Genomic DNA, 13,391 nt, shown 5'->3' on the forward strand with positions numbered 1-13,391 from the left:
TGGCTTTTGAGTTTGCTTTAGCACAAAATAAAAATAAAGCTAATGGGCGGTGCCCAAAGAGTCAGGCATACCCAATACAATGTCCAAATACAAATATCATAATCGTGCGCCCATGCGCATACAAAATAATAAATAACCAATGTCTCAATAAATAGGCACGACAAAATATAGGCGCCATGCCTAAGGTATGCGCCAATCAAAATATAAGTGATAACTCAAATACTCGCTGTCCTCCAATGCTTTCCTCCGCCGCTGCTGCTATCTCTACACATCAACTGAAGCATTCCACCTAGCAGTCTTCAGCTACATAAATAAATCAACTGGTTAGAAATCAATCCTAACCTTAATTTATTACGAGTGCGCACTCTAAACTCATAAACATTTATTAATTTAATATGCATTTTGCGGAATCACCCGCTATGGAATCACCCATGTACACACTAAATTAATGAAACGCCCGAAAAGGATAGGCATCCCCATCAACTTCTCGCACAAAGAATCCACTTTGTGTATGAGCCCCGGTCATCAAAGTTTACGAAATCCACCATAAAACCTCACGGAATCCACCGTCGCATGGGATCCACCGTGAAATATACCTCCTCGCATCACACGTTTCAGCATGAGCCAATGCTTTAAAGGTGAGGATATAGCTTTAAAGGTGAGGATATAGAGCACATTGTGGCTAGACCTAACTCATAGGATTGATTTATAGTAACAATGTGATAAGTGTTTTCAAGGTCTACTTATCTTGCAAAATTAGCTCTATTGACTCATAGTGTATGTAATCGATGAACTCGTGGTAGGTTCTCCTTCAAATCTTGACTTGATGATGGAAGCAACCCTTGTAGATGTGGTGATTATATTTTTCTACATGGATATCACTCAACTTGATGTCCAAAAGGACACCAAGACCTAATTGAATCCCTCCATCCATCGAGATATCAATGCCTTTTTCTCGCATGTTTTCTCAATGGGGTTCACCTTCTCTTGAAGGGGGCTGACATTGTGTTGCGAACAACGGATGCATGGTTTGCACATAGCGAATGGAAAAAGCTCCCTCTTTCTCTTTTTTACTCATAAAATTGCATACGACTCCTGAGAAATTGAAAATAGACTAAAAAAGAAGGTAAAGTGAGATGAAGCGACACGAGATTGGGTTCTATCTCCCCCCGACATGAAGTGGACAGCTTCCTTCATATCGTATTTATAATAATATTATGAAATCTTCTTTGCTCAAGATTTAGGCCCCTTACAATGACTCTTTGCATAAAGAGTTTGAGTGAACTGGAAAAGAGATAGTGAATTAATGGATGCTAGCAATTGTGCATCCCACAACTCTCTAGAACCATTAATATTTTATTGGACATATCTTCTAAAAATCTATTATGCTAAAAATATTTGCATAGAGACTATGCGCATGCTTTATAAGAAATAGCGGTACATCTAATACAATAATCCAATAATTACCAACTAAATTCTTGAGAAAATAATCTTTAGAATTCTTGCGCGTGGTGCGCCTTTCTAATTCTCCTTGCTCTACACATCAGCTAGCCACATAAATCAATTAATTTGGAATTCCATACAATAATTAATTCACGAAGACGTTAATACTCGTGTGGATAAAATGGTACCATCCACGTTCACATTTGCATTGACACTCGGAAAGGATAGGCATCCCCATCGACCTTCCGCCTAAGACAATTCTTAGGAATGTGCCCTGCATTGACAGAGAACCATTTAAGGCGCTCATCCCACCAATGTACACACAAAGGAGAACCATTTAAGGTGATCATCCCTTTGCGTAGGTGCCTCCTGGCAACACATTGGATCTACATTAGCATGGGTTTGTAGATTTTGATAGTGTTTAGGCAACTCTAGGATTTTCCACCTATTATCCCACATCAATCTCGTATTAATGAATCGTTGGTTAAAGCCCATCTCATCTCATGTCTATCTTTACCATGCCTTGCCACTATAATGCAATAATGTGTGACCATAGCACCACAAATAGCCCAATTGATAGCAATTATTATTCCTAGTGTGAGACCACTCTATCCAAAAATCTTATATTACCCATGAACCCTCTTGGCATGTCATAAAAAGGGTAGTTGATCATGAATGACCAAGGACACAAGTTTTTGCTAAGCTGCACCAATTGACCACACAAGTATATAGAGATAACATCACTAAGAAATGGAGAGATGAAGACCTAACCATGGAAGAGATATATCAATAGTAGAATCCATTGTCAGTTTTCATAGCCATCTCCTAGTGGGGGGTTTTCCAATGATTATGTACAAAGGTAAATCTAGAGACACCTATCCCATCCTTCCTCAAAGGTGTAGGATGTGTACAACAATAGGTTACAAAAGTGTGGGGGGTTTGATCCACATGAATGGAAGAAGATTAACAAAGATACATAGAAAAATTTTGACAAGTGGAGGCATCAAATTGATGTGGCATGCATTCAAGTTTGAGTAACTTCACTTTTTCACATCTTTGCACACATTAGAATACACATTCAAATATTCATTAAAGTACATTTGAATATATCTATCACTATAGTATATATAATTATATACATCTTCTAGACAAGCCTAGATCCTCTCCTCTCCATATATATACATGTGTGTGTGTGTGTGTGTGTGTGTGTGTGTGTAAGAGGCCAATGTGGCCTATGAGACAAAATCCAATACATCCATATCCAATATCATCTCATCACAATAAAGTTGAAGTGAATGAACACGAAATAAATAAATGTATCCTAATACGAGGCTGAGATCTAGTAAAATCAAAATTGAGCTACAAAATTGAAGATTGTATCTATATGTATATGTGATATCTAGCTAGAGTGGTCCATCTCTTAGAATCTCCATCTTGAAATCGTTTAGCACCGCTCTGCTAATGTGTCAAGTTGTGAGTCTCCTATGTCGTCTTGGAATAATGGGTCTAATCTAATTCTCTTATGGGCCTCTTAGACATTCGCTAGGTGATCAAGATTGTTGTGCTCTAAAACGAGAGAGAGAGAGAGAGAGAGAGAGAGAGAGAGAGAGAGTGTGTGTGTGTGTGTGTGTAAGGAAAGAAATTTCTAACTAGTAGCACAACTTTGCTTACTTCAGGATCACACCTTCTTACAACTTTATGCTATGCAATGTGAAATTCCAACCATGAAAGGTAGTTTTCTTGCATAAAGAAGTTACAAAAGAGTCTTATGTATATTAATAGAGATTATGTCATTGTGATATAAATATGTACATAAGTTGTGCATGAAAGGCATGATTTTGATAACATTGCTGATGTAATAATATGAAATGAAGAAATCGGTTGTAACCTTATATATTTATAATAATGGTCATGCATGCCCATTATATAGAAGAGTTGAGCTATCACCATAGGGGGATCGAGACCCAAATATATGCTTCATACTATTATTGCGTAAAGCCCAAGAGAAATTGACTATTTTTTGTTAAGTTAACCTCTTCTCCACACTATATTGGATTGTATTATAGCTTCTTTTGATAATCAGAGATTTTAGTAAAAAAACAATAATGTATGTCTAACACATAGTTAATAGAGTTTGCATAATCTGTCAAACTTAGCTATCCCAAAAACCTTGAATTTTAATTGCACATTCCACATAGGATTGGAGTCAACCTTTTCTCTAAATAGACTTGTGCATCAATGCCTTGGTGCAATTAAGTAGAGTAAACCAGTCTTATCACCCATAAATGATATCAACATACAATCGTTAGATAAATGAGAGTTATCAAGTTTCTTCCTACCATGTTTAATAGGGTTGCTATCAAGGAGATCTCCTAGATTTTGCACGAGGAAATGAGTGGCAACTGCATCTAGAGAAAATTGCAAGGTGTGGAACCCAATTTCCAAGAGTTGTAGGAGCTACTTTCTTCCATAGGGAAAGCCAGCAAGAGCCTATATGGATATACAATGTAGTAGATATTGGAGGCCAAAAGGGCCATATTGAAAAAAGCGAGCATTCAGCTAAGAAGGGAGATCAAAAAATCCATAAAGGCCTCACCAGGAAAAAAAAAGAATCTAACAAATCTTTTAAAAGATTAAACATATTGTTCAAGTATCTTTGTGCCCAATTTTGTTCTGATTATTGGATTTAAGCAAGTCACAATCATTGCTATTTTTATGGCACGCTACTTGGCCTCCTATGGAATATCTAAGAAATTGGGTAAAAAAGAATTGGGAGCCATTAAGTTGTAAGATGCAATTAATGCAGCGTTTACAAAACAATTTCTTCTTCTTCCTTTCAAACAAGAACAAATGGCTCTCATCCTTCTTAAATATGGCTAGTAGATATTGCATAGATCACCTCCCTATCTATTCAAATGGACCTTAGAATTTAACCCGGTTGGACCCAAACCCACAAAGGTCCCATTTTGGGTGGAATTCCCTCCCCTACCTCCAAATATTCATCCCTTTTCTAAAGTATTAGCTTTTTCACTTTCTAAATTACTAGGGAATAGATTCATGCATAAAAAACCCTTAATGGCATGCTCAACCCCTTGTTGAGATTAACTTCATTAGGAAATTAAGTAAAACACTAGTAATCTCTAATTGTAAAGGTAAATTTATTAAGGATCACATGTTCTATACAAGAATCTTCCAAATGACTACTTCAAATGTTTGAACACATGCCACTTCATAAAAGAATCCTTGTTCAGACTGACATCAATAGGAAATTAATTGAAACACAAAATCTCTAATTGTAAAGGTAAATTTATTAAGGAGTAGCTTGTTTCATACAAGAATCTTCCAAATGACTCCTTCAAATGTCTAAACATGTGCCAATTCATCAGAAACTACCCCTAGATTGTGAACACTCAATTAGCTCCTTAGAACTAGGAGAATCCCCAACCTAAAGCTAACAAATCCCTTGAAGATGAATTTCAGTCTCACCAAATATGAAGGGGGAAAAAACCTAAAAAATAAATCAATAAGAACTTAAACAAGGGAAGAAATGCGAATAAATATGGATTGTTGTTAATGAAACTTGTAGATGAGTAGAATGGTGAACTCTATAAGACTAAAACACCCATCCTACTTGATTTAGACTCATTGATGTGATAGTAGCGGAGGCGTGACTCCCTAGGGATGGGAAGAGGAATTAGGGGAGAACCTAACTCTTGATCTTAATTTAAAAATTGAAGATATTGAGCTCTCTCAAGTAGAAAAGGAGGGGCTTCCAATAGGAAAAATCCTACCATTCAATAGTCCCATCCCATCAAATAGGCAAAAAAAGGATTTATCAAGATCTCTAAACTCCAAAACAAGATATTGCAATGTGGGTTAGAGTGATCATAATCCCATTTTTTGGAAGCATAAGGAAACATAGAAGAAGGCTAAAAAGTAAAGAAAATTAATCAAGAAAAACAATTTAAGAAATATTACATATAATTCTAAGGGGCTGGTTGATCCGAAAAGGGCATTCATCATCAATGACTCACTCAAGAAGGATGCCTTAAACCATGATATAATCTACTTCCTACAATAGGTAAAAAAAACTCTAAAGAACCTACAAAAAAAAATCTAAGAATTATAGCAAAAAATATAATGTGGTTTCACACTCACTAGTACCCAAGAAGTGAGGGTGCTTGCATTGGTACCCATGAGAACTTTAAGTCTTATGTGTGCAAGATAATAGTAGATCCAAATGATGGTTGCATAGCTAGACTAGAAAGATTTTATATTTCAATTGAGTTGATAACCACATTTGCAATTATGAGATATGGAGTTAATAAAAACATTGTTCTCTCTAGGCACTATCCTTTGTAGCTGAGTCTATCTAATTATTGTCATGGAATTTGTATGGTTGGTTTCATGCAGATCCAATATGGTTTAGGAGTATAATACTTAAGCATGGACAAAAGCAATAAGAATACTTAGAAAACTAGTTAGAGTTGCCAAATATATACTAATTAGAAGAATGAGAGAGGACAATGGACAAATACAAATTAAGCATATAATTGAACACATGATTGACTTGGGAGATACCCATTTACAAACTAAATTATTAAGAGTTAAAGAAGAACTTGTGGACATAATGAAGATAGAAGTTGAAAATAGACATATGTACACTAGGCGATGGCCGGTAGGGAGAGTAGACACACCCACCAAAGACATTTTTAATGTATTCCAAACAAAGAAAGAGAAAGATTCCACTCCCTTGCTTATTTCTATAATGAAGATACAACCAAAGCACAAAAAAATTCAAATAACCTAGTTATTGTTCTAGAATTATTTGCCAAGGTTTTAACCTCCCCAAGGAAGAGGAATCTTGAACAAAGAACAAGAGAGGCAAAAATAGCCCTTATAAGAGAAGAATTAGTCCCTCAAACACGGTGCCTAACATCCTTGATGGGGATATTACCACCCTAGAGAAAGAAGATAGGATTGACTCTTTAGTTAGAGGTAACAACCTAGTATTGGATGGTTGGCCAAATGAGTTCGTTAAAGCGTACATAGGAATCCTCATCCAACCTCTATTGAAGGTATAAAAAGAGTTGTTCATATATGGAGCATTGCCCACATCATTAACCATAGGATAATTAAGTTTATTCATAAAAGAGATAAAAAGTACATTCTAACAAATTGGAGATGAAACAGATGAAAATGACGTTCTAACAAATTCGAGAGTTGGATTTTATCCTTCAATTCTTATATGACATGGATGGTAGGAATTTCCTCAAATATGTTATTACACTATTTGGGAATGCTTTTGCTAGTATTGTTGTTAAGGGAGAGGACCCACTCATTCCTCCTTAGGGGATCGATTAGGCTAGGGTGGTGCCCCTTAGCCCCTCTACTCTCTCTAATTGCTATAGATGCATTGGGGTGACTTATACAAATAGAAATTAACAAGAGAAACATCAAAGGAATGAAGCTTCCAAATAATAATAACATGGCACTCAACCAATTTTCTAATGATACTAACATGATTGTCCATGTCAACATAAGTCAATAATCCAAACAGAACAAGGCTCAAAGCCTTGATTAGCTATCCACCCAGATGATTGATAGATGCAAGATGCAAGGAAATAGGAGTAGGGAAGGTGTTCAAGTTGTTGGAAATACCAATGGGATTTAGACTTTATACTTAAAACAAGGATGGAAGTGGGTATAGGAAAAAGCGAGAAAAAAGTTTGAATATTGGAAGGGATTGCAACTTAACCATGCCAGGAGTCGTGTGCTCACACGTATTATCATTCCTACTACAATTTACTTTTTATCTTTCTAGAACCTAGCAAAAAGTAGAATCAAATAACTTCAAAACCTCTATAGCCACTTCCTAGGGAGTGGGAATGGAGACAAATTCAAGGTACCAAAGGTATCTTGGGCTGCGGGCATCACTCCAAAAGCATTTGGAGCATTAGGACTACCAAACTTGCACTCAAAAGTAAATAAAATTGCTAAAGGGAGCCTAAGGAGAATGACTCACATATTTATTGAATGAAGAAAGTAGATACTTTCAAGTTGAAGATTACACAAAATGAACAAACCTAGATCCTCTAACAATAGCAATTAGTGTGATGAAGCTCAAAGGTAAAAACTCTTGAGCATTAGCAAAAGGTCTTTCAAAAGAATGGTTTGAATACAATGACTTATTATCTCTACCATACATCCAAATCTAACCTTTCCCTGATGTGCCTCACACTCTCTTTGGTTTAGCTTCTTCCAAACAACATCACTAGGCATGAACTAAGTATTACATAGTAGCTCTATAAAAGACATCAAAGTCTAGGAGATGTGTTTGACCATATTTTAGACGTACCATAGTCTCTAGGGAAACCTATTAGACTATGATACAAATGCCTCACATTTTGAAGAACAAATAGAGACCACTCATAGCATGAAACAAGAAGAGTTAGAGCTAATCAAGATTAGAATTGAGATGTGGGGGCTTCATCCAGTAGTTGCCATCAACCTTAACCATAATATTGACTATAGAGGTATGTGTCAAGGTTAGAATAAACCAATGCTCCCTCTCCTTGATCTGCTGAATGATAGTGCCTCGTTATGTAACAAACTAAATGAAAGATGGCACATTAAATGGCACAACAGAATTATCGGTTTTAAAGCTTGTGGAATCATTTTATGCAAGCTCTAAGGTCATGTTTGCTATGGTTAATTACTTACCAAGCTATTTGGACAAATGAGAGACCAATGAAGATTTGTATTGGCAATGGAATGTGCCCAATGTGTAAGACATAGGTAGAATCCATCCCCCACTCCTCCATCAATTGTATCCACAATACTAACGCATTGTGGTTGTTGCAAGACATGGTCCTTCCATACCACCCATGTATGTTGACATTGCAAGGAATCCTATTGGGGGAAATATATGGTATTCCCCATTCCCTAGTATGGTAAGAAGCTTATTCATGTGGAATATTTGGATTTCAAGACACAAATGTGTCTTTGACAACTTATTGCTTACTGGAATTCATGGATTTAAATTTGAAACCTTCTTACAAGTAGATGCTGATGCAAACAAGCTGCAAAAACTGCAAGATAAGAGAGATCAGATAAGGTGTTCCATGAAACTATAGGAAATACAAGAAACTTTCGTTCTTCTTGAGTCCAAGAAGAAATCAAACTAGAAGGATCTCATATTCTTGACGGACGATATGTATATACTTGCTAAGGGCCTGCTTTACTTCTTGAGTTGAAGTAGTAAATAACAAGGAGCTCCTTTTGTCTACTACCTACGAACAAATCTGAAGTATGATGTATTTCACTGATAAAGGGTAGCTCATACCCTGAACTAACAGCACGAATCAGCTGTAAATTTCTCCTCTTCTGTTTGAACACAATTTGACGCTTCCTACAAAACAACAAAAAAGAGAATATCTCACAGCTGCTTTACCTGTTCTTAATGAAGGGACAGACTTTAAAATCTAGCCAACAGAGAGCTGGATTGAGAGTGTACATTTGTTGAATGCTGTCACTGTCAGCTGAAGCTATCATGCTAGGGGTAGTGTAAGATGAAGCTATCATGATTTGACCGATAACCACAGAGAATCTAAGCTGTGTGAACTGTTCAAGGAAGAGTTGGTAGTACTCTATGTTGTATAATTGACTCGCAAAGCTTTTCGAGCTCAGCTAACATGGAATCATATTGACTGGAGTTACTGTTGATAGCTGAACTAGTGTCACTACATTCTTGACTGGAATTACTAATGATAGGACTAATGCAATTATTCGCCAAGGAGCGATATATGTCTGCTTGTTGTAAGTCTGTAGACGTAGATACGCAGCCAGTCCGATCGTCTTCATCTATATTTATCACCGAGGCGCTATTCCGATTGATATGATCATAAGCAATCGCATTGTTATGTTGTACGTTTAGCACCTCCCGTTCATTATAATCATAATCAGATGACATTAGCATTGCCTCCAAACCTGCAACTTCTCGTTCTATGATGAGGTGCCTGGATTGCTGCAGAAAATCAAGTACCATGGAAGAAGATTCTTCAACATTTGAATGTTTGTGATCAGCAAATATTGCTGGAGGATTTCTTAGTGCATTAATCGCCGCAGCTCCTGCATTGCAGCTATATTCTCGTGATGACATCCAGCTTCTTGTCTCATGTTCACAGTACACCGGATCTAGAGGCACCGAGCTATCATCATTGAAGGTCCCAACATCAGTCTGGAATCACCATTAGAGCCGTGTTATACGTATGGATGACTTTTAAACTATCGTTAGATTACCTTTCAGATAGATATATTTTCCAGTGACTGCAATGGAGTCCATACCGTGTAATATGAGAAGGGGAAGGTTGGTGAGGCAATCTGATTCCTATTGATATGCTTTGTCTCCTTTTCGCTAGTCCCACGCAGTTGCCCTTTGCCGGACTGATGAATCTTGGACTTGGCCAAGGAGTTGCAGAAATTCTTGATCTCATTGTTGCTTCGGCCAGGGAGGTGCGTTGCTATCCTGGACCACCTGTAAGCGTGAATAGTAAATCAACATAGTACCGAGAATCTGTAGGGACCTGCAAAACCAAAAGCCGATACCTGTTGCCATGGACGGCATGGAGCTTACTGATGAGTCTCCTCTCGTCCGCAGTGATCATTCCCCGCTTTAGGTCTGGTCTCAGATAATTCATCCAGCGTAATCTACAGCTCTTGCCGCAACGCTGAAGCTCTGTTTCAAACGCCTTTTGATTAATGATCCCCTCGGCCACACGATATACAATATGTCGATGAACATATACTAAACTCTGAGCTCGATATTTTCGCAAGTCAGAGATTTCGGAGTACAGATGTTAAAATTGACTAACTATTTCAGTTGGTACTTCACATTACGAAAATGGAAGCAGCTCGATTTAGTATATAACTAAAATTTCAACAACTTATAGTACTGATAGTTCGTAGTTATATCGTAATTCTAATCAGGACTGCACTCACGTGCAAGCGTAGCCACCCTGCTCCAGCATCCGGCTCCATGCTTGTTTATGTGGGCGATGAGCCTGGCATCCTCGTCAGGTGACCAAAGGCCGCGCGTGAGCTTCTGCCTGTCGCAACACTTGTGCACGCCCGTTCCCCGACCCATCGTTATCAGCTATATCACAGAACCCCCGCGCCTGATGAAATGCCCACCATATTATGTCCGAATATATGCTCCTTCAAGTGGATTATATAGAGAACAGGCGATTTACCTCTTGCAGACTCGTACAATTATGCGCATAAAGCTACAGGGCTAATACTCGAGGATCGAGCGGTCTGCAATTGGAAAGAGCGACCACTCACTGGCCGTTAATAGTAGATAAACATTGATTGTCCTACACGGAGAGAATTCCGCCTCTTTGGAGAGTGCAGTTAATTCCGAAATCAGACATGCCCTTAGATATGGGTCAGGATGAAATGGAACTTTCTTGGACATGTTTATAAATGCGGCTGATGAATTGCAACTTTCCATGTTGGTATGGAGAAGTCGGCTTGGCTTCAATAGATTATGATCGATGAAACCTGGGTTCACATCGTCTGCACTGGACTTTGTACTGCAGTAGGAATCCCGGAACTTTTCAATAATCTAAGCGACGGTTGGAGCTAGGTGAACATCACAAGTGGGACACACCAATTTAGTCAGACTGTTGTACAAGCTCGACCAGTTATTCTACTCATTAACTGTAATATATGAGCTGAGATAATGAGGGTGTCCACAGTATGGCTGTTAACAGTTGTAACCTAACGGAAGGAAGAGGGAATTGATCCATGATCCTCTGACTCTGAGCAATCGAACAGTAGTACCCGATCTCATGTTCAACATTATGTTTCACGTTTGAAACTGCCTCTAGTTAGCAAGCTGGTGGTCCAGGGCTGGCGAGGGGGGAAGGCGAGTGGTGGCGCCTGTAGATGTTACAATATTGCAACGACAAGACAATAAGTAACAAGACGAGATTCCTTAATCTCTCACCGTAGATTCTCATCAGTATTATATTGCTGAACAGGGCACGTGGTTCTGTTTCCTTAAATGTTGAAGAGAAGGATTGGGCCTTTGATTGAGTTCATTGCACAATGCACCATGGACCGTACAAATACATGTATACAAATTCTTGTTTTCGTCTGGTTCTAACTTCCACATGACGGCATCACTCGTTAAACAAATGGGTTTGAGGCCACACTCTTTTTCTAGATTGAGGTCTCCGGGGAGTTTATGTTTCCTTTTCGATCACAAGTATGTGATAAAATAGTCCCATCGTATTCCGACCTATGGACTGCGTGTGTGGGCCCTTGATTTGATTTGACATAAGACCTATTCACGTTACAAGACTTCGATGGCAGCTTGTATGTGACACTTTCCACAAAGTAGACGTGCCAGTCGACTAGTAGAACAATGTGCCAAGTAAATTTCACATTATAGTACAATGGACGTTCATGTTCAAATATTTACTCTCTTCTCTCTATTACGTATAAAAACCAACTTAACACTATGACTATGTTAATTTAGGACTTGTAGGTATCGGCCTAGACTACTACCACAATACATGGAGAGTGGAACATATGCATGAAGTGGGTTCTAACTAGACTTGCATGTTCAAGTTGCAATAACATAGACTTTTTTAGTAGCTTCTTACTAGGTGCTCCCTACCTACATTCTTTCAATGTTTTGCATTCATGTTCTCTCGGTACTTCACACTGGGGTCTAAACCACTAATATCAATAAAACAAATGGTACACATTGCCTACACATACACACACACACACAGACTCTCTATATGCTTGGATCACATGTATGAGTTAGAGCAGTGTAGCCTTATCTTGCCTCTCTTATGTGAGATGAGGATCGGGAGCTAGGGTAAGGGGGGAAGGGATGGGGCTAGTAGGCTCTCATCCTTCCTATTTAGCTCCACCATCTCATTCACCCATGAGAGAGAGTGTGTGTGTGTGTGTGAGATTCTCCCAACATATATATGCTAGATAGTAATATATATAAATCATATACTTACCGTGTATATGTATACATATATTTATTTATTTATTTATTTATATATATATATGTCCTTATTAAATATTATATAGATTACCATAATATTGAGTAATATCGAACCTAATATATACAGTTATGATAATAAATCTCATCAAAACCTCTTTGGGCGAGCACATGGGGAATCAGGCCGAGCACATATCGACTATAATGTCAGACCTAATATATTGAGTTATTATAACAAATCTCACAAGAACTAACCAAAACCTCTTTACGTAGGCACATGGGGGTTCGGGGCGGCTTGGGCATGTTGGGGGTTTAGGGCAAGCACCCACCAAATGGTCATGATGGGTTCATGGTTTGAAGCCCATTGCCATGTTGTCAAGTGGTGTCATGTCCAATCGATGAAATACTAAAAGAGTCCATCTCTATGGAAAGTTCACTTATATGCCTACTTACACTTGTTAGATTGTGTGCATGAGGAGTTAAGTTAGTTCGATGGCTAGACAGAAAGAAGTAGCTTACATGCTCAATAGAACTTTAGTCTTCTCCCACTACAACAGAAACGAGGCATAGACGCGCAAAGTCGGGTGCGTCTATCACAGTGTCTATAAGTGCGTGTAAACGAGCGTGTAAATAGACGCAAATTTTGCGTCTATATATCCGTGCAAATAGACACTAATATAGACGCGCCAGCAGACGCACAATTATTTAACCACCTAAAATTAGCAATTCACATAATTAAAAAACCAAAGTTAATAATTATTTAACCACCTGAAATTGATTCTTGAGCATGCACATGTGCGCATGATAAAAACCATAGAATTAAGAATACACATTGAATCATTGAATTAAAAAAATAGAGTTAATAATTACTTTTTCATTGCTCTCTAATGAATGGCAGTTCCTCCAGTTGACAAGCCTGATA

The 13,391-nt window shown here is 38.1% G+C and overlaps 1 protein-coding gene across 2 annotated transcripts; it reads right to left on the reverse strand.

Moving 5' to 3' along the window:
- Positions 1-8,413: 8,413 nt before the first annotated feature.
- LOC148041368 (uncharacterized) lies at positions 8,414-10,878 on the reverse strand. 2 transcript variants are annotated; one of them, XM_087688111.1, is made up of 5 exons: positions 10,695-10,878; positions 10,444-10,619; positions 10,051-10,180; positions 9,790-9,979; positions 8,414-9,682 (listed from the first exon to the last, which is right to left on the reverse strand). In XM_087688111.1, the coding sequence occupies exons 2-5, from the start codon at positions 10,586-10,588 to the stop codon at positions 9,071-9,073; spliced, it is 1,077 nt and encodes a 358-aa protein (XP_087544237.1). In that variant the 5' UTR covers positions 10,589-10,619; positions 10,695-10,878; the 3' UTR covers positions 8,414-9,070. The 2 variants fall into 2 exon arrangements, with proteins under 2 accessions (XP_087544237.1, XP_087544244.1); XM_087688118.1 differs by having other exon boundaries at positions 10,444-10,878.
- Positions 10,879-13,391: the final 2,513 nt, after the last annotated feature.

This window comes from Lygodium microphyllum, chromosome 1 (assembly GCF_053477565.2).
Source record: "Lygodium microphyllum isolate KBCC chromosome 1, Lygodium_microphyllum_v1.1.10, whole genome shotgun sequence".
NCBI lineage: Eukaryota > Viridiplantae > Streptophyta > Polypodiopsida > Schizaeales > Lygodiaceae > Lygodium > Lygodium microphyllum.